The 23,852-nt window shown below is 63.9% G+C and overlaps 1 protein-coding gene across 5 annotated transcripts in view; it reads left to right on the forward strand.

Annotated features, from left to right (window-relative positions):
• Nucleotides 1-239: 239 nt before the first annotated feature.
• Nucleotides 240-23,852, forward strand: part of BRD1 (bromodomain containing 1) — a 35,594-nt gene continuing 11,981 nt past the window's right edge. The window contains exons 1-7 of one of the 5 annotated variants that reach the window (XM_025282664.3): nucleotides 240-348; nucleotides 3,356-4,733; nucleotides 14,403-14,559; nucleotides 19,193-19,324; nucleotides 19,722-19,850; nucleotides 20,086-20,398; nucleotides 21,842-22,102. In XM_025282664.3, the coding sequence (XP_025138449.1) occupies nucleotides 3,370-4,733; nucleotides 14,403-14,559; nucleotides 19,193-19,324; nucleotides 19,722-19,850; nucleotides 20,086-20,398; nucleotides 21,842-22,102 (2,356 nt within the window). In that variant the 5' untranslated portion in view covers nucleotides 240-348; nucleotides 3,356-3,369. Of the gene's footprint in view, nucleotides 349-2,314; nucleotides 4,734-14,402; nucleotides 14,560-19,192; nucleotides 19,325-19,721; nucleotides 19,851-20,085; nucleotides 20,399-21,841; nucleotides 22,103-23,852 lie in introns of those variants that run through there. The other 4 variants (XM_025282668.3, XR_003108566.3, XM_025282666.3 and 1 more) reach the window with 4 other exon arrangements.

The raw sequence follows: 23,852 nt of genomic DNA on the forward strand, positions 1-23,852 counted from the left end.
TTTGCTTCGCTGGGGAGCGAGCGGGCGAGCAAGCCGGCCCTGGCGTCCGAGCAGCCCCGCGCCAGCGCCCCGCCGCCCCGCCGCTGCCGCCGCCGCCCGCCGCCCGCCGGCCGGGCTCCCGCGCCGGGCCTCCGCTCGGCCCCGCCGCCCGCGCGAGCCGCCGCCCGCGAGCCCGCGGCCGCCGCGCCGAGCCGGGCCGGGCCGCCGCCGCCAGGAGCCCGCGCCCAGAGCGGCGGCGGGCCGGGCCTGCGCGGCCGTTGGCGGAGGAGCCGCGGGCGCCATTAGCGCCGCCTCGGCCGCGCCGGCCCCCGCGCCCGCCGCCCGGCTCCCGCGGCCGCGGCCCCGAAGGTGAGTGCGCCGGGCGGGCCGAGGCCGGGGCCGGGGCCGGGGTCGCCGCCTCGCCCGCGGGCCGCCGCCGGCCTCTCGGTGCTGGGGCCGCCGCCATGTTTGGGGCCGCCGCGGCGACGCATTGTCCGCGGGCGGCGGGGCCGGGGGAGGCCGCGGTGTGGGGGCGGCGGCGGGGAGGCCGGGGCCGGCGGGCGGGAGGCCGGCCTGGCGAGGCGGGGAGCGAGGGCGGCCCGGAGGCCCTGGAGGGAGGCCCGGGAGGGAGGCCGGGGGGCCGGGGAGGGAGGCCGGGCGGCTTGGGAGCTCGACAGGGAGGGAGGCGAGGCCGGCGGGCGGGAGGCTGGACGGCGAGGGAGGCCGGCCGGGTTGAGAGGCCGGGGGGCCGGCGGGGAGGTCCGTCTGGCGAGGCGGGGAGGCCTGGGGTCCGGTCGGAAGGCTGCAAGGCCAGGGAGTGAGGGCGGGCCGGGTTGAGAGGCTGAGCGGCCGGCAGGGAGGGAGGCCGACGGGGAGGCCCGGAGGTCCGGTCGGGAGGCTGCGAGGCCTGGGTGGGAGGCTGGGCCGGGGAGGGAGCCCCGGCGGCTTGGGAGCTCGGGAGGCGAGGCCGGCGGGCGGGAGGCTGGACGGGGAGGGAGGCCGGGCTGTGGAGGCGCCGGGGCCACCCTGCCCGCCGCGCCTCCTGCCCGGCCGCCCGGCGAGGTGGGGGCGGGCCCGGGGGCTCGGCTTCCCCGGCCGAGCGTTTGCCCGAGGGTCGCGTTATGTAACGGACGCGCTGGGCTTGTAGAGCCCGGACGGGAAACTTCCTGTTCCAGGGCCGCGCGGACCCGGGCGGCCGCCCCCTCCCGCGCCCGCTGCGGGCGGCCTCCGGGCCCCCAGGAAGAAGTGACCTGGTTGTAATTTACGGGGCACGCGCTGCAGGCGGGCCCCGCTGGAGGAGCCGCCCACTGCCGGAGAAGGGTCGCGGGGGCGGCGCTGCGTGCCGCCCCTGCGCGAGGGTGTTCGTGGCTTTCCTAGGGCCAGGCGGGAAAGGCGGTGTTGGAAGGTGAAGCGGCCCTGGGTGCCGCGTTCCTCTCTTGTGGCCACACGGTTTTTCAAGGGGCATTTATCAGAAGGGTCTGGAGGGGCTGCCGATAGTCTCCACGTGGGAACCTTTGTCCTGCAGGGGAGCTCCAGGTGGACGGAGGTTGGAGGTTTGGAGCCTGGGGTGTAGGGGAATGGTGGGCTGGTGAGGTGGTCTGCAGAGTGACCAGCGCCTTTTGTCCCTGTCACCATCGAGCTTTCAAATTCCAGAGCTGCCGTGACCAGTAACTGTTGTCCTTCTTATAGCAAGTGGCCACATACAAAGCCTCAGTCACTTCAGGAGCATGTGGGTTTTGAAGAGCCGGTTATGGTTAGCGCTCTTGGTACTGTGTTCTGGAGGAGAAAATTACACGTTTGCCTTTCGTCTGCTGAGTAACCAGCTGTGGCTTCTGCCCCACCCCAGAGGACCCCTGAGGCTGCACTGGGGGCCCTCCGCAGGCTGTGGCGCTGACAACAGGGGGACTTGCCCCTCCCGCAGAAGCGCTGGCAGGGCCAGGGCAGCTGGGGCGCAGCTTGGCTGACTGCACCCCAGGAATCCAGGGCTGTGGGCCCCTGGGACGTGAAGATGCAGATGGGTTAGGGTTGGTTTGCCCGTGGTGGCTCTCAGGCTCCCCTTTGTAGGGCATTCTTGTCAGATTTCACATAAACATTTCTGTTTGACAAAAGAGAAGGAAAACCACAGTCAGAAGGACCTGTCTCAAGGAATGCATTTCGGGTCTGCTGCGATTTCCTCTCAGGTGTGACAGTGCAGGCCGCCGATGGGGGCTTTTCCTGGCCGACTCCCCAGGGCCTTGTCCAGCGGGGGCCTTGTCCAGCAGGGGGCCTTGTCCAGCAGGGGGCCTTGTCCAGCGGGGGGCCTTGTCCAGCGGGGCCTTGTCCAGCGGGGGCCTTGTCCAGCGGGGCCTTGTCCAGCGGGGGGCCTTGTCCAGCGGGGGCCTTGGGCTCCACCTGGCATGTGTGTCAGCCAGTCTCATCAGCATCACTCTGCTTCCTGTCTGGCGTGTGGTGGTTTGGAGTGGGGAGAGGGCATTGTCATCAGTTCCTAAGGTGTCACCCTGCTTGGCGGGTGGTGGGCCAGAGTCAGGGATCGTCAGGAGAGGGAGACTGGAAGTAGAACTTGCTGGTGGCCGATGGCGGATGTCTGACAAGAGCAAGTGCTTGAAAGTCTCCATGGCCAAGGCTTAAGTCGCCTGAGCCTGTGCTGCCCCCGGTAGAGGGGAGGAGCACTCTGGGTGGCGAGGGGGTCTCCGGGTTGCCCTCGCTGTGACGGGATGATGGCCCAGCACTGTGGTCAAGCCAGCAGCCGAGAAGGCCCCCAAGGGGCAGGCAGGTGGCTGGCATGCGGTGGCCACGTCTGAGGCCCTGCAGAGGCTGGGTGGGGTGTCCTGGGGTGAAGCCTCCCCAGGCCAGTATGAGGCTGCCCTCTTGGGTCCCGGCGCGGCCGATGGCCTGTGCCTCAACACGGTTGTGGAGGGTGTGTTCATGGAGACAGCGATGGGCTGAGGGCTCTCTCCTGGGTAGTAGCGGGGGTCAGACAGTGGCCAGAGCCTGCAGGAGTGCAGCTCTGTGCACGTACTGTCTTGGGCTTGGGACTGCGACCCCAGCTCGCAAGGGGTGTGGATCCAGGGTGACCAGTGAGCAGTGGGCGTCAGCATTCTGGAAGGGCTCGTCCCCGTGTGTGCCTCTGGGGGCCCTCCTGACTGCCTGCCTTCTCCTCTGGTCCTGGGAGGCCTTGGCGGGGGGCAGTGGCTGTAGGCGGTTGTTGTCATACCTTCATGAGTCCCAGATGTGTGATTTTGGAAGCCTTGGGCGGGTTAGCTGGGACGTCTGCTTGGATTTAGTGCCAGTTGGTTAGTTCTACCCACGTGTGCTTGGTGGTTTTCGCCTCTCCTGTCTTCTGCGTGGCGCTCACGTGTTGTCTTGTCTGTTTCAGGGAGTCAGTGCCAAATGAGGAGGAAAGGCCGAGGTCATCGCGCTGCAGCGAGGCACACTTCCTCCCCCGGCAGCACCAAGCACTCCCCCACGCGAGAGACCCTGACCTACGCGCAAGCCCAGAGGATGGTGGAGATCGAGATCGAGGGGCGCCTGCACAGGATCAGCATCTTCGACCCCCTGGAGATCATCCTGGAAGATGACCTCACGGCCCAGGAGATGAGTGAGTGCAACAGCAACAAGGAGAACAGCGAGCGGCCGCCCGTGTGCTTGAGAACTAAGCGGCACAAGAACAACCGGGTCAAGAAGAAAGGCGACGCCCCGCCCAGCACCCACGGCGCGCCCGCCTCCGCCAGCACCCTCCCCGAGCCCAAGGTGCGGGTGGTGGAGTACAGCCCCCCGTCAGCACCACGGCGGCCCCCCGTGTACTACAAGTTCGTGGAGAAGTCAGCCGAGGAGCTGGACAACGAGGTGGAGTACGACATGGACGAGGAGGACTACGCCTGGCTGGAGATTGTCAACGAGAAGCGCAGGGGCGACTGCGTGTCAGCCGTGTCGCAGAGCGTGTTCGAGTTCCTCATGGACCGCTTCGAGAAGGCCTCACACTGCGAGAAGCAGAAGCAGGGGGAGCAGCAGTGCCTGATCGATGAGGACGCGGTGTGCTGCGTGTGCATGGACGGCGAGTGCCAGAACAGCAACGCCATCCTCTTCTGCGACATGTGCAACCTGGCCGTGCACCAGGAGTGCTACGGCGTGCCCTACATCCCCGAGGGCCAGTGGCTCTGCCGCCACTGCCTGCAGTCCCGGGCCCGGCCGGCCGACTGCGTGCTCTGCCCCAACAAGGGCGGCGCCTTCAAGAAGACGGACGACGACCGCTGGGGCCACGTGGTGTGCGCCCTGTGGATCCCCGAGGTGGGCTTCGCCAACACCGTGTTCATCGAGCCCATCGACGGCGTGCGGAACATCCCCCCCGCGCGCTGGAAGCTGACCTGCTACCTCTGCAAGCAGAAGGGCGTGGGCGCCTGCATCCAGTGCCACAAAGCCAACTGCTACACCGCCTTCCACGTGACGTGCGCCCAGCGCGCCGGCCTCTACATGAAGATGGAGCCCGTGCGGGAGCTGGCCGGCGGCGCCGCCACCTTCTCCGTCAGGAAGACCGCTTACTGTGACGTCCACACGCCCCCCGGCTGCACCCGCAGGCCTCTGAACATTTACGGGGACGTGGAGATGAAAAACGGCGTCTGTCGGAAGGAGAGTTCGGTCAAAGCGGTCAGGTCCACGTCCAAGGTCAGGAAGAAAGCCAAGAAGGCCAAGAAGACGGCCCGGGAGCCCTGCACGGCCCTGCCGCCCGTGTGCGCGCCCTACATCCCCCCGCAGAGGTGAGCGCTGTGAGGGGGCGCAGGGTCTGTGCAGGCCCACCACCTGCCGTCTGCCCGGCCCTGACGGCTCCTCTGACGGGGACCTTGTTCCCGCTGCACTTGGCGGGAGCGTGGCTGTTGTCAGAGACTCGGGTCTGAGGCCGGGGTGTGTGTGCATCTGGTCTCCTCGAAGCCTGGGGCCGAGCTCACCCAGCCGCAGCCCCGCCTCGGGTGCCCAGGATTCGCTGCCCTCTCTGCCTTCCTCACCGTGCTCGCGGCAGCGTTTGGGGATCTTGGGACTGAAAAAACACATGCATTTATTTATCTGGCTGTATCGGGTCTTAACTGCGGCGCACGGGATCCTCTGTGGCGTGTGGCCCCGAGCGTGCGGGCTCCGTTGCCCTGCAGCATGTGGGGGTCCAGGTCCCCAACCAGCAACGGATCCCTTGTTCCTTGCGTTGGGAGGCGGACTTCCACCCACTGGATCACCAGGGAGTCCCCTTGTGGGATGTTTAATTTGCTGAACTTAGGCAGTGTGGCCGGGTGAGGCAGACACGGTGGAGATGAGAGTGGGGCTGACAGGGACCCTGGCGGGAGATTCTGGCTTCCTTCCTGTCGGGGCACGGGCTGTCTGGTTTCCCAACCGTTTCTCTCAGATGATCGTTGCCTGGTCAGCGTGGGGTTCTCTTTCTAGAGTGGTCCCGGTGGTGGGTCAGGATCCCGCCGGCCACCCCCATCTCTAAACTCTCCGCCTTCTGCTTGTCACTCTTGCTACTGACTTCCTGTTTTTATTTCATTGGATTTAAAAATGCTCTTGCCGGGAACACCAGGTAAGTGGCTTGGGGAATTTCTTGGCAGACTTGTGAGCGCCGTGTGGTTAGGGAAAGACTTAAACACGGGCTCTGGTGTTGGGGCCTGGGGCCCGGGGCCTCCCCTCAGCGGCAGAAAGGCAGGGAGAGCGGCTCGGGGCTGCGGCAGGGCGGCCGGTGTGGGCGCCGCCTCGGAAGTCCTGCCTTGGGCTGGAGGAGCAGGCACTTCCTGGGTGTTTGTTACAAGCGTCCAAGAGGAGAAAAGTACGGAGATAACAGTAAATTCAGACAGTGAATAGAAAGCACTTCTCATTCCTCTTATCTGGAGAAGACTTCTGGTAAAACCGAGTGTCTCTTTGCAAATAAGTCGGTCTGACTTTTAAGAGAGTTTCACTTGCATTTGGAGAAGGAAAAGGCAACCCACTTCAGTACCCTTGCCTGGAAAATCCCGTGGACGGAGGAGCCTGGTATTCAGGAATCCATGGGGTTGCAGAAAGACAGGACTGAGTGAATTCTCTTTGACTTCACTTGCGTTTCTACCCGAGGGTTGGAAAGTATAGGATTTGTATCAACAAGTTTTGTTTAAGACCCCAAAGTTTTCAGGTTTACTAAAATCAAAGTAAATAAAAGTTGTGACTTTATAAATTGAGAAGCCAGGAGCCAAGGTGCTGCCCTCTGTCCAGTCCCACGTGGTGCCCACTGCCCGTCTGTCCGTCCGCCCGAGGGGCAGGCACGCGGCTGGGAAGCGCGGGCTCCTGGGGTCGGAGGTGCCGCCTGATGGGGCCCGAGCGGAGGAGCGACAGGCCCTTGCGCTGCCCCCCCGGCTCAGGGTGGAGGTCAGCGATGCACCTGGGCGGGTGTGTGTGGCCGTGGGCCTCACCGTCGCTGTTGCCCCGCGTGTCCAGAGACCCTGACGTCAGACCAGCGTGTAGGGTGTTGGGGCGGCTGGGAGGCCCAAGCTCACGACCACTGCTCTCTTCCTGAAGCTGTGGTCCGCGGTGCGGCCTTAGGATGCAGGCCCCAGAGGCGGTCAGTGGGGGTGTGACCCCGCGCTCTCCACAGCCGCAGGACGGAGCTGCCGCCAGGACGGCGTTCAGAGCTGGCTCAGGCGCCGGCTGCACGAGGGGCTCTGAGGTCTCAGAAGAGGAGGGGCCGCTCACTCGGCTGAGGGGAGGGTCAGCTGTGCGGAGGCTGGGGTGGTGGCAGGGACTGTGGTGCTTCCGTAGTTTGCGTGGTTTAAAGAGTTGTTTGCAAATGAAAAAGATAGTTCAGACACACTAATTTTGAGACCATCATCTGTTCTCAACAAGAGGCAGATGGTTTAGCTTTTCTCATCTTGCAGCATGTTTACACTACAAAGGTTGGTTTTTTTGTGTCTAGTAACAGACCCCAGAACAGAGGTGTGGGTGCCCTGAGCATGTGCTCCCTCCTGTCCGAGGGCCCCAGGCCCGCGGTCAGGCTCGCTGGCTGTGCGGGCTCAGCCCTGCGGCTGCTCCGTGCACAACCAGGCATGGCATTGGCTCTTTCGGGAACGCCGAGCGCTGCCCTGGGTGGCCCTCGTGGCCTCCCGGTCCTGTTGCCGTGAGGGCCCAGCCTGCAGCGAGTGCGGGAGCTGTGCCCGTCTGCCCGCCTGTCCCCTCCCTCTCCTGCTCTTCAGTTAGGGTGACTTTCTCCCCGATGGAGAAGCGACACGTTTGAAGTTGGGGAAGACCCGCAAGGTCAGGTCGGAAGGAGAGAGAGCGGTCGCTCGCCCTCCTCTCTCCCGCCTGAGCTGGCGCCGCCCTTCTCCTGGTGAAGCGGCCCTTGTCCTTGGGTGGCCGCTGTTCTCCTTGGAGCCTCTGTTTCCTCGTTCGCTTTCTCTGCCTTGTGTGCGAGGGCAAAGGGCGGTAGAGGCAGTCGCGGCAGGGCACAGGCTCTGAGAAGGGGTGTGTGGAATTGGAGCTTCTGGGTCTCGGGGGTCATTGGCTGAGTGAAGCTCCCGCGGAGCTGCAGGCCGTCTGCGCTGTGGGTGCTGTGGGTGCTGCTCTGGGCGTGGGGAGGGGCCACGGCTGGCCCATGTGGCCGCCCGGGCGGTTCACGCACTGGTGCTCACCGTGGACGCTGCCTCCCGAGCCCTGACAGGGCCCTTGCCAGGGAGGGGGCTCGGGTCTCATCCCTGCGAAGACGAGGCTGAAACCCCAGGGCGGCCGGCTGGACGGTGGGGGCTCGGGTCGCTGGGCTCACGCGCTTAATGCTTGTTGAATGTAGCAGCGAGGAGTCTGGGCTTTAGTCTTGCCTGCCTTCTTTTCTGGCAGCTAGTTTTACTATGATTCCTGAAGTTCTGATGGGCTGTGGCCTGGGGAAATGGGGGAGCCTCGTGGCCCCCGCAGGTGGGAGCACAGCTCTGGGTGCCCCACGCGTGTGGGTGTCGCAGGCAGCCCCCCAGTGGGTCCTTGGGGAGGGGCTGTTGACGGAGCCCAGGTCAGGAGTGCAGGTTGAACCGTGGCCATGGTGCGGGAGCCGGCTGCGCGTCGCCCCTGCCCCACTGGGCGAGTGCACGGCTGGGGGACCGCGCCACGTGGGGCCACGTGTCCGTGCTGACCCTCCCGTGGCTTCGCTGGTTTCCCTGTACTTGAATTTGGGGTGGGGTGTGGGGGCTGGCGGCCAGCTCCAGGCTTTGCCCCCGAGGGCCTTCGGGGGTGGGGTGGGGTCTGGGCACGGGCCAGCCCCTGGGCACTGTGAGTCAGTGAAGCCCAGTGTGGGGCGCCTGGCGCCTCACGGCGGCTGTGGCGCATCTTGGGCGTCTCTGAGCGCCTCCCGCGGGCTCCCGTGTGTCTGAGGCTGAAGCAAGCGCCGAGCGGGGTGCAGCGGGGCGCGTCCCGTGTCCCTCGGGCGTGCGGACCTCTGGTGGGCCGGGCATCCTGGAGGCGCAGAGGGGGCCCGGCCCCTAGGGCGTCTGCCGAGGACTGGGGTCTGGCAGTCCCTGCTCACGGCCTCCGTGTCTGCTTTGCGGGGGGGGGGGGGGGGGGGGGCCAGGCACACGGGGGCGTTTTCCTCCGTGCTGCGCTTGGGGTCGCTGCCTGGAGTGGCCCGTGGGGTGGGCCCGGCGCATGTGGAGAGCGGCCTCGGCATCCCGCCGCGCCTCGTCCTGTATTAGTTTCGAGTTTTTCTCTGAGATAACTTCAGATTTATAAAAGCTTGCAGAAGTAGGGGGAGAGACGTCTCCCCTCACCCCCTTAGCCAGAGGGCCCTCTCGCTGACGGCTCACCCGTGTGCTGTCCCGGGGGCAGACCATGTGCCCCTGGGCACCGCCCAGGCGGGGGCTGGCCTCCCCGGGCGCCTTCTGGCCTGCGGCCGGGAGTCCCGCTTTGCCTCCCCGGATCAGAGTCGCCCTTAGACTGCCTGTGCCTCCCTGTGAGGGCTGAAGGGCGTGCCCACCCCATGGGGTTCTCTTCTCCTCTCAGCGCCATGGAGGGAGGTGCGGTTTTCGGAGGGTCTGCCCAGCGGGCCTGGGTGCTGAGGTGGGCATCTGGGGGTGTCAGCGCTGGTGGGGTTTCTCAGGAAAGGGGGCTCTGACCAGCTGGCGGTCACGCGCCTGCTCGGGCTGTGAGGGGCGGCGCCCGGGGCAGGCAGCTGCCTGGCTGGGGGGTGGGGGGTCCCGCCGGGAGGCGCGCACAGGCTTCTGGGGCTCCTGGCCGTGATCTGTGCCGTCGGGCAGGGGGCGCCCCAGGAACCAGCAAGGCCCAGAGCTGCGGCCCTCCAGAGGCTGACTCTGGGCTTTTTGGGTCTGGTGGGGGCTTCTCTCGCGTCCCCTGATCTCCGTCTGAGCTGTTCTGAAAGTGCAGGGCCTGTTGTGGAGTTGCAGCTGGCTGGGAAGGGAAGGTGGCCCTGCTCCCTGAGATGCCGGCGGGGCGGCCTGGGCCCTGCTCCCGCGTCTGTGTGTGTGAGGAGGGATGGTGTGTTTAAAAAACCAAGTAATGAATCTGGCTGCACGGGCTCTGCAATTGCGGCATTTGGGCTCGTGATTGCGGCCTGAGGGGTCCTTGACCTCGGTCCCCGCGTGTGGAGTCTCAGCCAACGGACTGCCGGAAAGTCCCAGGGGATGGCTTTTAATGCTGTTTTCCATGACTTTAATATAGAAAGTTAAAAAATAAAAGAGGCACTGACAGGGATTTATCAAATGTAGCAAAAAACGGTGACTGACGCTTGTTCCTGAGGCGCCTCCAGGCCCACCAGCCCGGCCGCGCTCGCAGCAGCCGCTTGGAGTGGATGGGGCTGGGTCCCTCTCAGGCCTGCCTTTCCGTTCTTCCTGCCGGGGTGGGCTGCTCTCCTGCTGCGGGCATGGGCAGGCCTTGAGTGCAGCCCTCTGACCGCAGGCCCCTGGCGCAGGCCTGGGCCTTGTCAGCAGGGCGGTCTCCGTGCCCCGGGGTCCTGGGTCTCTCCCCGGTTTGGCCTGTGGGTGGCAGGCAGTCTGCTGGTGCTCAGTGCACGTCTCCCCTCGGTGTCCCTGCTCTTTACGTCTTTAAAAGCCCTAGTCAAGGCTGGACGTTTGTGAGGCCGGAAGCGCCACCCCCATACCCCAGCTTCGGGAGCACTGGGCTGGCCCCCTCGCCCGCTCCTTTTTGGGTCACTTGGAGCACACCCCAGTCCTGGACGTCCCCCGGCAGCACAGCTAACGGCACGCTTCAGAGCCTCGCCGTGCCTGGGCCGTGCCTGCGGCCCTGGAGTGGGTGTGTCTGGATAGCTGTGTCTGTCTGGTCTGAGGACGCGGCGTCTGACCCTGTGGTCCTCAGCCCACACACCTGTCCTTCCCGCTGGCGGGCAGGGCCGTCACTGGCCTGTCCCTGCACCCCTGACCTGGAGACCACTCTGTGGGCCCCCCATCCCCGAGATGTGTGTCTCCTCCTGGAAACCTGGCTCCATGCCTGCCTTCAGCCTGACCCGGGCATGGCCCACCTTTTGCTCACTACGACCTCTCCAGTGTTTGTTGAAAGTTCACGGTTTTCTCCATAAAAATGTCCATGGAAATCTTAGTCTTAGAAATAGTGTTCTCTCAACTCGGCATGTCTGGGTGTTGGTGTAGATCCAGGGTTTTACGTTGGTGTTGCGCATTGCAGGTTCCCTTAGGTTGTCTGGACATTGTGTGTGAGGGGACGGTTTGGGCGGACTTTCCCTCCTTCGGGTTTTCCTGTCTTTTTTTTGCTAGCCCGAGTGGGTTTGACAGGCGAGAGCGGGCAGCCCCGCCACAGGGATCACCACCTGCTTTTAATGTGTATTTTTGATCTGTTTTATGGCTTGTATATGTCACATCTTACTTAACCATCCATTTCCTGAGGGCCTCGAGGTTTTCTTCTGAAAGCTTTGCAGCTATCCCTCCGCCCCTGCCCCCTGCCCCGCGGCCTTGGCACTGATGGGGCCTCTGGGGCCTGGACTGCTGGCCTCCCAGGTCAGGATGGCTCCGAGGCGAGGCACTGCAGCCTCGCCGTCCCTCATGCTCACGTGCCGGCGTCCACGGAACACCTCCTCCCCCAGAGACTCACACCCACCCGGCCCGGGGGCGTCTGTGCGGCCAGCCTGCGCGCTGTGCCCGCCTGCCTCCTGTGTGCCCCGGTCGTCCGTCAGGCTCTTGGGATTTCGGGTTGGTTTGGGGGTGACCTGCGTGTCCCTGTTTGTCCTTCTCACTGGCATCATCGTGGGCTGCCTCCACTTCTGGCCTTCCTGTCACTTGAACGTGTCCCGTGACCGTCTTCCTTCATGGTTGGTGTGCCCACTTGTGTGGTGAGCCAGCCCTGGCAGGGGTCCTGGGGGGCTGCTCTCGAGGGGCACCTCCCAGGGAGCCAGGAGCGAGTCGCAGGGCGCGAGGGCCCCTTTTCTTGTCTTTTGTCGGGGGTCGCAGTCTGGTCTCCGCTGTGTGAGTGCTGCTTCTGGGACTTCGATCTCTAGACCACTGGCCTCCTGCACGTGGCCGTGGACCCCAGGCCCTGGCGTGTGTCTGTGCGCGTGGCGTCTGGCCTGACCCCACCGTCCCGCCTGGTCGGGACACTCACCCGGAGGACTGGACGCGTGTCCTCGCCTTCCCGCAGTCAGTGCACGGCTGGGTTGGCCCGATTTTCTTGTCTGATAGTGAACCTCCTGTGAAAAATGGGTTCCTTTTATTTCTTTTGAGGGTGGTAAGAAAACTTTTAAACGGTTCATTCAGTTTCTAGAGTAATTGTTAAAGGAATGTATTTCAGTTTTCTTATTTTTTTTCATAATTCAGATTTCGCCAGTTACATTTTTCTACAGGTTTGTTTGGCATCTTAGTTTTCATGATACTTTTTTTTTTTTAATTGAAGTATGGTTGATTGATTTAGAAAGTGTTAGTTTCTACTTCATTGGATGGACTCGTGCTGAAGCTCCAATACTTTGGCCACCTGATGCGAAGAGCTGACTCATTGGAAAAGACCCTGATGCTCGGAAAGATTGAGGGGAGGGTTAGGGTGACAGAGGACGAGATGGTTGGATGGCATCACTGACTCAATGGACGTGAGTTTGAGCAAACGCCGGGAGACAGTGAAGGACGGGGAATCCTGGCTTGCTGCAGCAAGTCCATGGGGTCGCAGAGAGTCAGTGACTGGACAGTGGGAAATTTCTGGTGTGCTGCAGAGTGACACATTACACGGCTGTTTTTTTTTTCACATTCTTTTCCATTATGGTTCATTATGGGACATTGAATGTAATTCTCTATGCTGCATAGTAGCCGCTTGTTATTTATCTATTTTACATACAGTCCTGTGTATATATTAATCCCAAACTCCTGACTCATCTCTCCCCAACCCTGTCCCCTTTGGTCACTGTAAGTCTGGTCTCTAAGCCAAGCCTGTGAGTCTCTCTCTGTTTTGTACATAAGTTGATCTGTCTCATTTAGATTGCACGTATAAGCAATACAGTGTTTATCTTTGATTTAGTTCACTCAGCGTGACCGTCTCCAGGTCCATCTGTGTTGCTGCTGCTGCTGCTAAGTCGCTTCAGTCGTGTCCGACTCTGTGCGACCCCATAGACGGCAGCCCACCAGGCCCCGCCGTCCCTGGGATTCTCCACTGTGTCATTATTTCCTTATTTTAATGGCTGAGTGATATTCCCCCTCCCTCTCCCTCTCTCTCTCTCACACACACACCCCATCCCTGTTGCTACTGTGTCATTATTTCCTTCTTTTTTTGTGGCTGTCTCTCACACACCCCATCTTCTCTGCCATTCCTGTCGACCGGCATTGAGGTTGTCTCTGTGTCTTGGCTGTTGTGAACAGTGCTGTTTTAAAGGCACAAGGCTCGCTGTTCGTTGCTTTCTGCTCCCGTTTGCTTCTTTGCTAGTCTTTTCAGCTGACGCTGTTCTGGTTTCGCTGAGGTTTTCCCGCGCTCTTGTGCCTCGTGCTCCTCCCTGGCAGCCTCAGTCGGTGGCGCACGCCGAGTCCGCCTCTTACTGGTGCCACCCTTCACCGCTGGGGGAGCCGAGCATGAGAGCACCCTCTGCGTGCGCTCCGTGTGTGGCGCTGCCTGCCTTTGCTGGTCCTGAGTCAGGTGGCATCGCGGGGCGAGGACAGGCCTCAGCAGAAGGGCGCCTGCTAGGTGCCCAGGACGGACACAGCCCCTCTGCAGAGGGGGGGCCCGGGGTCCCCAGCGCCTTCTGCTGGAGCCGTGGAGGGGCTGTGGGGATGCTCTGGCTGCCGTGGGAGCCGGCACTGTGTAACCGGGCGGGCCTGTGGACGCGCTGGGCTGGGGCTCGCTGTCTACCCGGGCCGCTGTGCCTGGGTGGAGCTGCCCCTCGCTGGGTTCCTCGGCCACCAGAAGAGGCCCCGGGCAGGGCCATCCTGAGCGGCACGTGGCCTTCGGCCCCGAGGCTCGAGCTGCAGCCGCTGCCTTAATGAGGAGGGGGTTGTGGGTCTGGACGCAGCAGAGCCGAGGGCGTCGGCACAGGTACATGTGAATCAGGAATCACACGCCTCAGGAGATGTCTTTTAAAATTCCTTTATCTCCACCCTGAAATGTTGATGTCCCGTGTACCGGAAGGAAGCCTCCTGGTCCCATTGGAGTTTGGTCCTCAGCCTGCATCTGTTGTCTTCGGGAGGTGGTTCCCAGGAGGGGCAGAGGCAGGGGCCAGAACCCAGCCTGGAGGGTGTGAAGCCCTTGGTGTGCCCTTGAGTGTTCTTAAAATCCTTCAAGTTTTACAGTGTCTGAAACGATGGTCTTGCCACGAGGCCTGGAGACGCTTGTGCTCATTTTTATGACAAGGAGCTGACCCCACCCCCAGCAGCTTCTGCCTCCAGCCGTCCCATTGCTTTTTGTCTTGCGGGGACCAGGGCCCCCTGAGAGGAGCCATCCTGCAGGGCCGCTCCCACCTGGGGGAGGTTGGTGCGTGAGCATGCGCGGCTCGGGGTGGGGGACACCCGGGGTCCCTGGACGCGTGAGCTGAGGGCTCGGAGGGAGGGACACCTGGGGTCCTTGGACGCATGAGCTGAGGGCTTGGAGGCGCTGGGGTCCTTGGACGCGTAAGCTGAGGGCTCGGAGAGGGGGACACCCGGGGTCCCTGGACGCGTGAGCTGAGAGCTCGGAGGGGGGGACACCCGGGGTCCCTGGACGTGTGAACTGAGGGCTCGGAGGGAGGGACACCCGGGGTCCTTGGACGCGTAAGCTGAGGGCTCAGAGCAGGTGGCACCCGGGGTCCCTGGACGCGTGAGCTGAGTGGCAGTGGCGGGTTGCAGCCTGCAGACAGGTGGAGCCAGGAGGCAGGTGGTGGTGGTGAGGGGGTGGGGGTAGGCAGGGGGACGCACACGGTTTGTTAACTGTAACGCTGTTGTTTCTAGTTTCCGTGATAACGTGTCCACGTCCTGCTTCTTAGCTAAACCCTGAGTTTTTCCGTGTTCTAGATTAAATAGGATTGCAAATCAGGTGGCCATTCAGCGGAAGAAGCAGTTTGTTGAGCGCGCCCACAGCTACTGGCTCCTCAAGAGGCTGTCCAGGAACGGAGCCCCGCTGCTGCGCAGACTCCAGTCCAGCCTGCAGTCCCACAGAAGCTCGCAGCAGGTACGTGGCCCGCGGGGGCCTGGAGGCGGCATTCGGCCGGGGCGGCAGGCGGAGCCTCCGTCCGAGGTGCCCCTCGGCCCCGCGGTGTGCTGGCCTTTCCTGGCCCTGCCCGCTGGGGGCGCGCGGGGGAGCCTCTGCCAGCTGAGCAGGGGTGGGCGTGCCGGGGCCTCGGGGCAGGGACCCGTGCGCAGGAGGGGCGGCCGGGGCGGGGCGCGCGCCTTCCCCTCAGTAGCTGACGCAGGGTCACAGGCCGGCTGACGTTCAGAGTCCTTTTCTGAAAGGCGGGTTTAGGAAGGGAGACACCGGCTTCGTGAGCTACGATAAATGGGGCTTGGCCGCTGCTGGAGCTGAGGGCGGGCCTCAGGGCCGAGCGGACTCTGCTCTTCCCACTGCCTGCGCGCAGCAGGGCCGCCCAGCACGTTTTCCAGAAGGCTCCGTGAGTCACGATGCCCGAGGGGGTGCAGGGGTCGCGGTGCCTCTGGGCTGGCAGGGGCTTCCCTGGTGTGGGGAGCCCCCCGCCGAGTTCCAGTCGGGGCAGGGCTGCCTGGCTGGAGGCTGCCGTCGCGGGTCCCACGGCGGGTGGTGGCGGCCGCCTGTTCCGTCGCGTGGTCCTGAGAGCCGCCGCTTCCCCGCTCTGTGTGCCTTCTTCCCATGGTTCTTGTGCGAGTCCCCGGCTGTGTGCCGCCCGGCCTGGACGGAGCTCTGCCTCTTCACCTCCTCAGGCCTGCGGTGCCGACGGCAGGTCATTCAGCATCGCACACACATGAATGCTCGTTTAAAAAGAGAAGCTTGGATTCTGCTATCTTTCTAATGCTTTTTGAAATCCAGAGGAGTGTGACGTTTCTGGGCGGCTGCGGGGTGGGCTGTGCCCCTAGCCTTCCTCTGCCTCCAGGGAGGGAGGTAGCACATGGCTGCAGGGCCGCTCCCTGGACCTGCCGCTCCCGGGGTGTGACAGGCAGGTCAGGCCCCCCGCCCGGCGGTCCTGGTGCCTGCAGTGCCGCCTGAGTCCCCTCCCCCGAGACGGGCACAGATGTGCAGGCTCACCAGCCCCCTCCCCGCCCGCTGGGGAGGCTGAGCCCCACGCACCAGGCCGGAGCTGCCCTGGACGCGTACAGAGGGGCCGACAGGGCCAGGTGCTCGGCTCCCGCCTCCTGCCCGCTCTGTGCAGCGTCAGGACTGCTGACGGCTGAGTCCAGTCCTGCTGCCCGCCCTGGGGCGGGGATGCCCGTCCTGAGCCTTCTGCCCCTCCTGGGCCTTTCTTGGGGAGGCCGTGTGCCCCCCCTCCCCACTGGACACGGGGTTCTGTCTCCGTCAGGGCTGTGTCAGGACCTGGGCCTGTGGGCTGTGAGGGCTGGCTGTGGGCTGGGGGAGCGTCCTTGGGGCTGCAGGGCTGCAACCGTGGGGACTGAGGGTGGCTGGCTGGCTTGGTGCTGCCTCAGGAGCTCCAGGAAGGAGGGCAGGGCAGAGCCCACAGGGCCTTTGGGTGCTCAGAGAGGGTGCTGGGCCTTGGGGCTGGTGAGTTAGGCAGAGGGCATCTCGAGATGGGAGCAGGGAGGCCGGACGGGGGCCTTTGTCCTCAGCTCGGTGACGGCGGAGCAGTGGGAGGTGCAGAGAGTGCAGAGCTGGGAGTCTGGTCTGGGGCTGGGCTGGCGTGGGGAGTCGAGTAGGGAGCGAGCGGGACCTGGGCGAGGTTGGGGTGCGTGAGGGGCCTGCCCGCACCTCAGGGGAGCACACGTTCCCAGGGTCAGCACGTGGGCTTGAGAGCAGTTGTGTTCTTCTCACGTCCTGCCACGCATGGGGAGTTCGTAATGACAGGAGAGTCCATGCACAGGAAACAGAAGGGCCGGTCCTCTTGGCTGAAGGAATTGGAAGGAACCACAGAGATTGAGACTGGAGGTGCAGCTGGGCTTGACCAGGGGCCAGTCCTGCCTCGGTGGCGGTGAGCTAAGCAGTGCAGCCTGTGTGGGCAGGGCCACGGGTGGGGGTCCGCCTGCCCCCCGCCAGCCTGGAATGGCCGGGAGCTCCCCATCACGGGCTCGGTGGGAGGGCTGCGCTGCCTCTGGCTTCCCACCCCATCCTAGTGAAGGTTGGCTTTTGCGGGCAACCCGTTCATGTTCCACATGGACTGTCGAAGGCTTGGTGTGATTTTGATGGTTTTTGAAACTTTAAACTGTCGGGTATCAGAGTGTGACCTGACTCACTAGTGTGTGTGTGTGTGGGCGTCTGCCCTGAGCCGGGCCCTGGGAGAGGCTCGGTGCGGCCCTTCTCTCTCACGGCAGGCCTTCCAGTCAGGGACGGACGGACACATGGGGTGAGCTGGGCTGGACGGGATGAGGCGCTGCGGTTGCTGGGCGCTCCTGGCCCCTGCCTCCTCGGTGGTCTGGCCCCTCGGTGGTCTCTCCTGGGCCCATGGAGCCCTGGCCTCTGTAGGTTCCCGTGGTGGTTCCGTCCTGCAGAGCAGGCTGGGGGCCTGCGGGCACGTGCTGGGCATGGGGGCGCGGCTCCTGTCCCACCGGCCCTCGAGTGCTCACGTCCGCCAGGTCCCCCTGATGCGTCCTGTAGTGGGAGGGCGTCCCCGTTCGCTTTCCGGGGGCTTTCGGACAGCTGGTTGTCCTGCTGAGCTGGGGCAGGGCCTCTTGCTGTCCACACCACTGCTCCTGGTGGTTCAGCAGGGCGAGATGGCTGTCCCGCAGCGACTCCCACCCTTGCTCGTGTCCTGGGAGTCGGCCTGATCTGCGGGGTCCTCACGCTGCAGAGCTGGCCTGCTCTGTCCGCAGCCGGGGTGCTGGTCTGACCCAGTTGGTGTTGACCTTGTGGGGTGGGGGGGTTCTGTCCGTCTCACTTGTAGGCACTGGGTGTGCTCCCCTCCTTCGGCGGGTGAACGACGGCTGGGTTGCAGTCTTCTCAGAGCTCTCTTGATAGCTGTTTGAAACCAGAAATGACTGCAGTATTCCCCCAGTGTATGCAATCTTCCAGGATTGGTTTCACATAGCAATTAAAGCGGAGAAGGCGATGGCACCCAACTCCAGTACTCTTGCCTGGAAAATCCCATGGATGGAGGAGCCTGGTAGGCTGCAGTCCACGGGGTCGCTGAGAGTCGGACACGACTGAGCGACTTCACTTTCACTTTTCACTTTCATGCACTGGAGAAGGAAATGGCAACCCACTCCGGTGTTCTTGCCTGGAGAATCCCAAGGACGGGGGAGCCTGGTGGGCTGCCAGACGTCTATGGGGTCGCACAGAGTTGGACACGACTGAAGTGACTTAGCAGCAGCAGCAGCAGCATAAATTAAAGACTGCTCATGTGGAGTCAGAAAGGCAGGCCCTTCTGTACACAAGAGGTGTGGGGCTCGGTCATGTCCTCCCTGCAGCTTCCTGCTTGGCGGGGGCACTGTGTTGGAGGCAGGGCCTGTGGTCTTGCAGCCAGTGGTGGGCACAGCAGGTGGGCATCAGGGGTTTCTGGGGACTTAACTGCTTTCCTCTGTCTCATGTGGGCCACCAGGCTAAACGTCCTTGGAGCTGGTATTTTCAGTGTCTGTTTCAAACTGACGAACAAGATGATTTCAGATGCTCTCGGGGAATTTGGTTTTCTGAGCCCACTGTTTAATGTATTTACTGGCTTTGTTGATACAGCTGATGTTACTGTTAACTCCTGTTTGATGCCTGAGAATTTCAAATAACGTAAAAACAAGCCGGTGATTGGAATCCGGTAGAGCTGGAGGATGCCGGTGGAGGGGAGGCTCAGGCCCGGCTCCGTCCCTGCGCCCGGCCTCCTGGGTGGGCCCCTCTGCTGCCTTCCCCAGTAAAGCGAGAGGGGCCTTGCAACTCTGGCCACGGGTTTTTTGCCTTCAGACCCTGAGGTCCTGGAACGCAGCATCAGCCTTGGGGTCGATCCTCTGAGAGCAGAGTGCTCCCTGCTGCCAGGGTTCAGGGTTTGCACTGGGATAGGGGTTGGGGGCCGCGAACGCAGCCACATGGCTGCGCTGTTACAGCTCGCTCCGGATGGGGTGGGCTCCAAGGGGCAGAAGAGGATGAGGAGAGAAGAGGGCCTGAGGCTTGTGCGGAGCGTTCTGGAAAGCGGTGCCTGCGCCGCCGCAGCCCCACGGTGGCGGTGGCGGTGGCGGTGGCGGCGGCGGCAGGGAAGGGGAGCCTCATGCGTGAGGTCGGACTCGGCTTCCGGGTGGCCTTGACCAGGAGGGCCCCAGACTCCCGCCTGGAGCCTTAATGGGGGTTGTGGGAGGAGCTGTGGTGGGACAGCCTTCAGGTGCGCTGAGCGGCCAGCACGTGCGGCGGTGGGAGGGTGGGCCCCGGGAGCTGGGGGCAGGCAGCCCTGAGCCCCTCCAGGAAGCTCTGAGGACCCCAGGCCCTGGGCAGAGCTCGGGGAGGGAGGGGAGCGAGGCCGGGGATGCGGGCACTGGCGGTGGGGTGCAGGCGGAAGCACTGGGCGCCCTGGCCTCGCGCTCTCCCTGCCCGGCCCCACCCCTCGCCGCAGCGCTGGCCTGGAGGTGAACCAGCGACGGGCGAGCTTGTCCCCGGAGGAGGCTCCCCGGGGAGGAGGCGAGGGGCTGAGCCGCGGAGCCCTCCCCGTGCGTGTCTGTGTCGGGGACAAGGTTGACTCCATTCTTCTTCTCAGAGAGAGAACGACGAGGAGATTCAAGCCGCCAAAGAGAAGCTCAAGTACTGGCAGCGGCTGCGGCATGACTTGGAGCGCGCGCGCCTGCTCATCGAGCTTCTGCGCAAGCGCGAGAAGCTCAAGCGGGAGCAGGTGAGGCTGCGGGGGCGGGGCGTCCCGGGGAAGGGGCGGGGCGTCCCGGGGAAGGGGCGGGGCGTCCCGGGGAAGGGGCGGGGCGTCCCGGGGAAGGGGCAGCTTGTGCTGGGCCCCGCAGTCCTTGCCCCCGCGTCCTCTGAGTGGTCCTCTCTGGTGAGGGGTGCTGGTGGCTTTAGGGGCTGACACTGATCTCTGCCGTGAAGGAGACTGGCTGGGGTGGGGTCTTTGTGGTGTCCAGCGGGTCCCAGGAGGTGTGAGCAGGAGGGGCGTACCGCTTGTGCCTTTAATGTGGACCTCCATTGGCCCCTGGACGGTCCTGCGTCCTCGAGGTGGGAGGTGGCTCCTCAGAGGGAGTGTGCCCTCGGGCGCTGAGCCCTGGTGCACTGGCCCCCAGGTGAAGGTGGAGCAGATGGCCTTGGAGCTGCGGCTGACCCCGCTCAGTGTGCTGCTGCGCTCGGTGCTGGACCAGCTGCAGGAGAAGGACCCGGCCCGCATATTCGCCCAGCCAGTGAGCCTGAAGGAGGTGGGTGTCCTTGCCTCCTGTGCGGCCTCCCTCGGGTCTGCAGTGACCCAGGGGATGTGGAACGACCCCTCCCAATGCGTGCATGTCTGGCCAGAGGACCTGGGCTGCCCCGCGGTACTGCGTGAGCCTGGAGTGCGCCTGTGTGTGTGTGTATGTACATGACGGGTGTCCTGGTTATGTGGAGTGTGTGACTCTGGTTGTGTCTGTAAACAGTTGCTTTGTTCCCTGAAATCAGGTCCCGGATTATCTGGATCACATCAAACGCCCCATGGACTTTGCCACAATGCGGAAGCGGCTAGAAGCACAGGGGTACCGGACACTCAGGGAGCTGGAAGAGGACTTTGACCTCATCGTGGACAACTGCATGAAGTACAATGCCAAGGATACGGTGTTCTACCGGGCCGCCGTGCGGCTGCGCGACCAGGGCGGCGTGGTGCTCAGGCAGGCCCGGCGCCAGGCAGACAGCGTCGGCTTCGACGAGGCCTCGGGGATGCACCTGCCCGAGCGGCCGCCCCCGGCCCCCCGGCGGCCTTTCTCCTGGGACGAGGGTGAGCACGGCCATCCAGGAGCAGGTGGTGGGGCACTTTGCCTGATGCTGGAGTGCAGGCTCAGGAGGTGGGATGCGAGCTGCACGCTGGCTTGAGGTTTCCTAGGAGCCTCGTGAGGACTTGTGTTCGCGTCGTATCTTCAACCTAGTACGCCTCAGTATGGTGATTCTAATGTGTAAGTGACACAGGGACACAGAGGGTCGCTTTCACGGCTTCTCCTTCTGTTTGCCGTGTGGCGTGCATCTTAGTCAGCACATCTCTGCTGAGAGCATCCACGTTTCAGGTGCCCACTTGAGAGACACGTGAGCCGTGGCCCGAGTGGGACAGCAGGTCGCCCTGATACAGGCCAGGGAGCAGTGTCGCTCGGGCCGTGTGCTCAGGTGGGCCTGGGGGCCTGAGAGGACGTCCTGTGGCAGAGGAACCCCCTGGTGAGGGAGCAGGGAACAGGTGCAGGCCCTCCCTGCAGGGCTCTGCCCACCTCACGAGGCGGCCTCGGGAGGGACGTCCGTGTCCGCTGGCTCTCCCGGGTCCTATCCCCTCCCCCACCTGAGCGCTCGGGGTGGGGAAGGGGTGCCAGCCTTGCAGGAAATGGCCGGGCGCGTCACTATGAGTCTCTGCATCCATTTCCACGCCCAAGTTTTCACGAAGGATGGACTGGGGCGAGAAGCACAGTTGTGTCCCTTCTGCGTTTGGGCGGCCCCAGGCCCCTCCCCGTGGTGTCCTCTGCTCGAGGGCAGGCCAGATGCTACAAGGCTTTCGGATGAGATAGGATTTCTTGCTGTGAACCTTCTTGTCTGTGGCGTCCTGTTAGGACGTGTTCTTACTCGATTCCCTGTTCTGGCTTCTTGTTCTTCTCGTAATGAGGTGGGTGCTTTAGGGAGAGGTTTGCCGGTGGAGTGAGGGGCGTCTCCTTGTCGGATGGCCGCGCTGCCGTGCTTTCAGTCCCAGGTCTGTCTGCAGGGGGTTCTGTAGACTCATTTAGTTTCTTAGCCGCCTCTCACTGATTTAGCGTAGTCTACTTTATATGTTTTGGTGTTTGGCTGAAATTGAAATTTCGTTAAGAATTTTTCTTATAAATATGCCCCAAACTCTGGATTACCTGTGAACTTTGCAGCCCAGTTAAGAAAAGCCACATAGCCACCTGCGACTGTGACTCGGGCTCAGACGCACTGGCCCCGAGCTGGCACCCTGGCTGGTCTGGACCTCTTTCTGGCCCTTCTTGGCCTGGGCGCCTGGTCTTGGTGGGAGAGCTCAGTGTCCCCGGGTGCGGCCCCGGGTCTCGATGGGAGGGCTCAGTGTCCCCGGGTGCGGCCCCGGCCCCCGTGTCTGCCAGGGGCACCCAGCCAGCAGGTGCCATGCGAGGCGGGCCTTGGGGCCCCTGGTGAGGCGGTCTCAGGTGGGCGGCACCCGTGTGGCAGCTGATGGCCGTGTCTCTGCCTCCAGTGGACAGGTTGCTGAACCCGGCCAACAGGGCCCACATGGTCCTGGAGGAGCAGCTGAGGGAGCTGCTGGACATGCTGGACCTCACGTGTGCCATGAAGTCCAGCGGGTCGCGGAGCAAGCGGGCCAAGCTGCTGAAGAAGGAGATTGCTGTCCTGCGGAGCAAGCTGAGCCAGCAACACAGCCAGCCCCCGGCCGTGGAGTCAGGTACTGCAGGCTCAGAAGAGGACGGTGCTCCGCGGGGGCAGGAGGCCGCGGAGGAAGGTAAGCGCTCGGAGACGCTCCGGGCTGAGGCCGGGGTCTCGTCCTGTCTGCGCCGCATTTGGCCACTGAAAAACATTGGGGGTGAAATGAGATTTATTTCTCGAGCACGGTTCAGGTTGTCCACAGCCTTGCAGGGCAGTCGGAGAGTAAGGGGTTGGTGTGCCGGGAGGCACGGCCGTGTGCTGGGGCGGGAACGTGGAGCAGAGTCTCCCAGCAGGTGCCTGGTAACCCGGCAAGGCTGCGCGGGGGGAGGACTGTCTCAGCCCCCCTCCCAGGGCGTGTAAGGTAGCAGGGCCCTCCAGCGGCCCCGTGCCCCTGTGGGTGGGACGCGCGCCGTTGGGGCCCCTCCCCGGGGACAGCCCCGGGCTCAGCCTGGGCTCCTGGAGGTGCCCTTCAGGTGCCCTTCGGGCAGGTGGAGGGTCCCCCCGCTCCTGCCCTCCTCGCCTCACTTGGGACTTGGGCGTTTTAGGCAGCAGCACAGGCCGTGGGGTCAGGCTCCCTCCCTGCATGGCTCTTAGCAGCTGTGTGTGGTCTTTCTGAATTTTTACCACTTTGTCCAAATAAGAACAACAAAGCCGTTCATGAAAGGACATAGAAAGCTGTCCTGCTGCTCACCCTTTGAACAGGACCGTGGCCTCTGCGGGTGTGTGCTGGCCTTGCAGCCCTGAGGTATCCTGCTGTGATGCCACGTCTCTGTGGTGCCTGTGGGCGGGTGGACTGCTCTGGTCCGGTGGTGTCCTGGGGTCCAGCTGCCTGAGGAGCAGCGGATAGGACCTGGATCCCTAAGCTTTCACTGCTTGGAGAAGGTGGCCGTGTGGTGGGGCGGGGCCCCTGGTGGTGCCCTCTGCCTGGGGGGCCGTGTGCCAGCTGCAGGCTCTGGAGTGTCCCTGCTCGGGGGCGGGACTCACGCTTGGACGGTAGAGTCCGGGGCCTCCCTGCCATCAGCACACTGGCCCTGCCTGTGTGTTTGGCTCCTAGCAGCCCTTCTCCCGGGGGCCTTGGGCAGCCGGGTCTCGCTGGGCTCCCCGGCTGTGCCCCCCTGTGCCCTCGGGGTTCTCAGGGTGCAGGGAGGCCCCTCCTGCCAGCCACCCCTGCTGCCCCCGCTGCTCCTCGGGGTGAGGGTGTGCGTCTCCCTTCTTGGGGGAGAACGGGTCACCAGGTTGGTTTACTATCCACAGAGCAGCTTCTCTGAGCTCTCCCACGATGCGGGTGTCCCTGTGGGCCCCCTCATGCTGCTTCTGGGGCTGGGCCCACGTTAGAGGAAGCCAGCGCAGTGGTCTGAGTGGGGCTGGCTGGAAGGGACGTGTGGGCGGAGCGGTGTGGTGGAGGTGGCTGGCCAGCGGCACAGGTGGGGGTGCCCCCTGTGAGGCGACAGACATCAGCGCTGGGGGGGGGTGTCTGTGAACAGTGGTTGGTGCAGACCGCAGAGACGGCCGCGTGTGAAGGACTGCAGGAATGTGCTTGGGAACACGGTCCTGGGACAGAAATCACTCAGTATCGTCCATCACACCTGAAAGGGCAGTGGTTTCTCAACGTCTTAGTTGTCATTTGGTGCTCACGGGGTTTCCCCTGGAAACCCTGATGAGGAGATGTGGGGCAGGCCGGAGGGCTGGCAGCCGTGACCTCCCCCTGGTCGGCGGGGAGCCTTGCAGGCAGGTCTTCAGTTTCCAGGTTGGTTTCCTTGAGCAGTGGCCCGAACAGTCAGGAGGGCGTGGCCGTGGGCCTCGAGGGGGTGTCTGCTTCCCGCTGC

This window comes from Bubalus bubalis, chromosome 4 (assembly GCF_019923935.1).
Source record: "Bubalus bubalis isolate 160015118507 breed Murrah chromosome 4, NDDB_SH_1, whole genome shotgun sequence".
Lineage (NCBI taxonomy): Eukaryota > Metazoa > Chordata > Mammalia > Artiodactyla > Bovidae > Bubalus > Bubalus bubalis.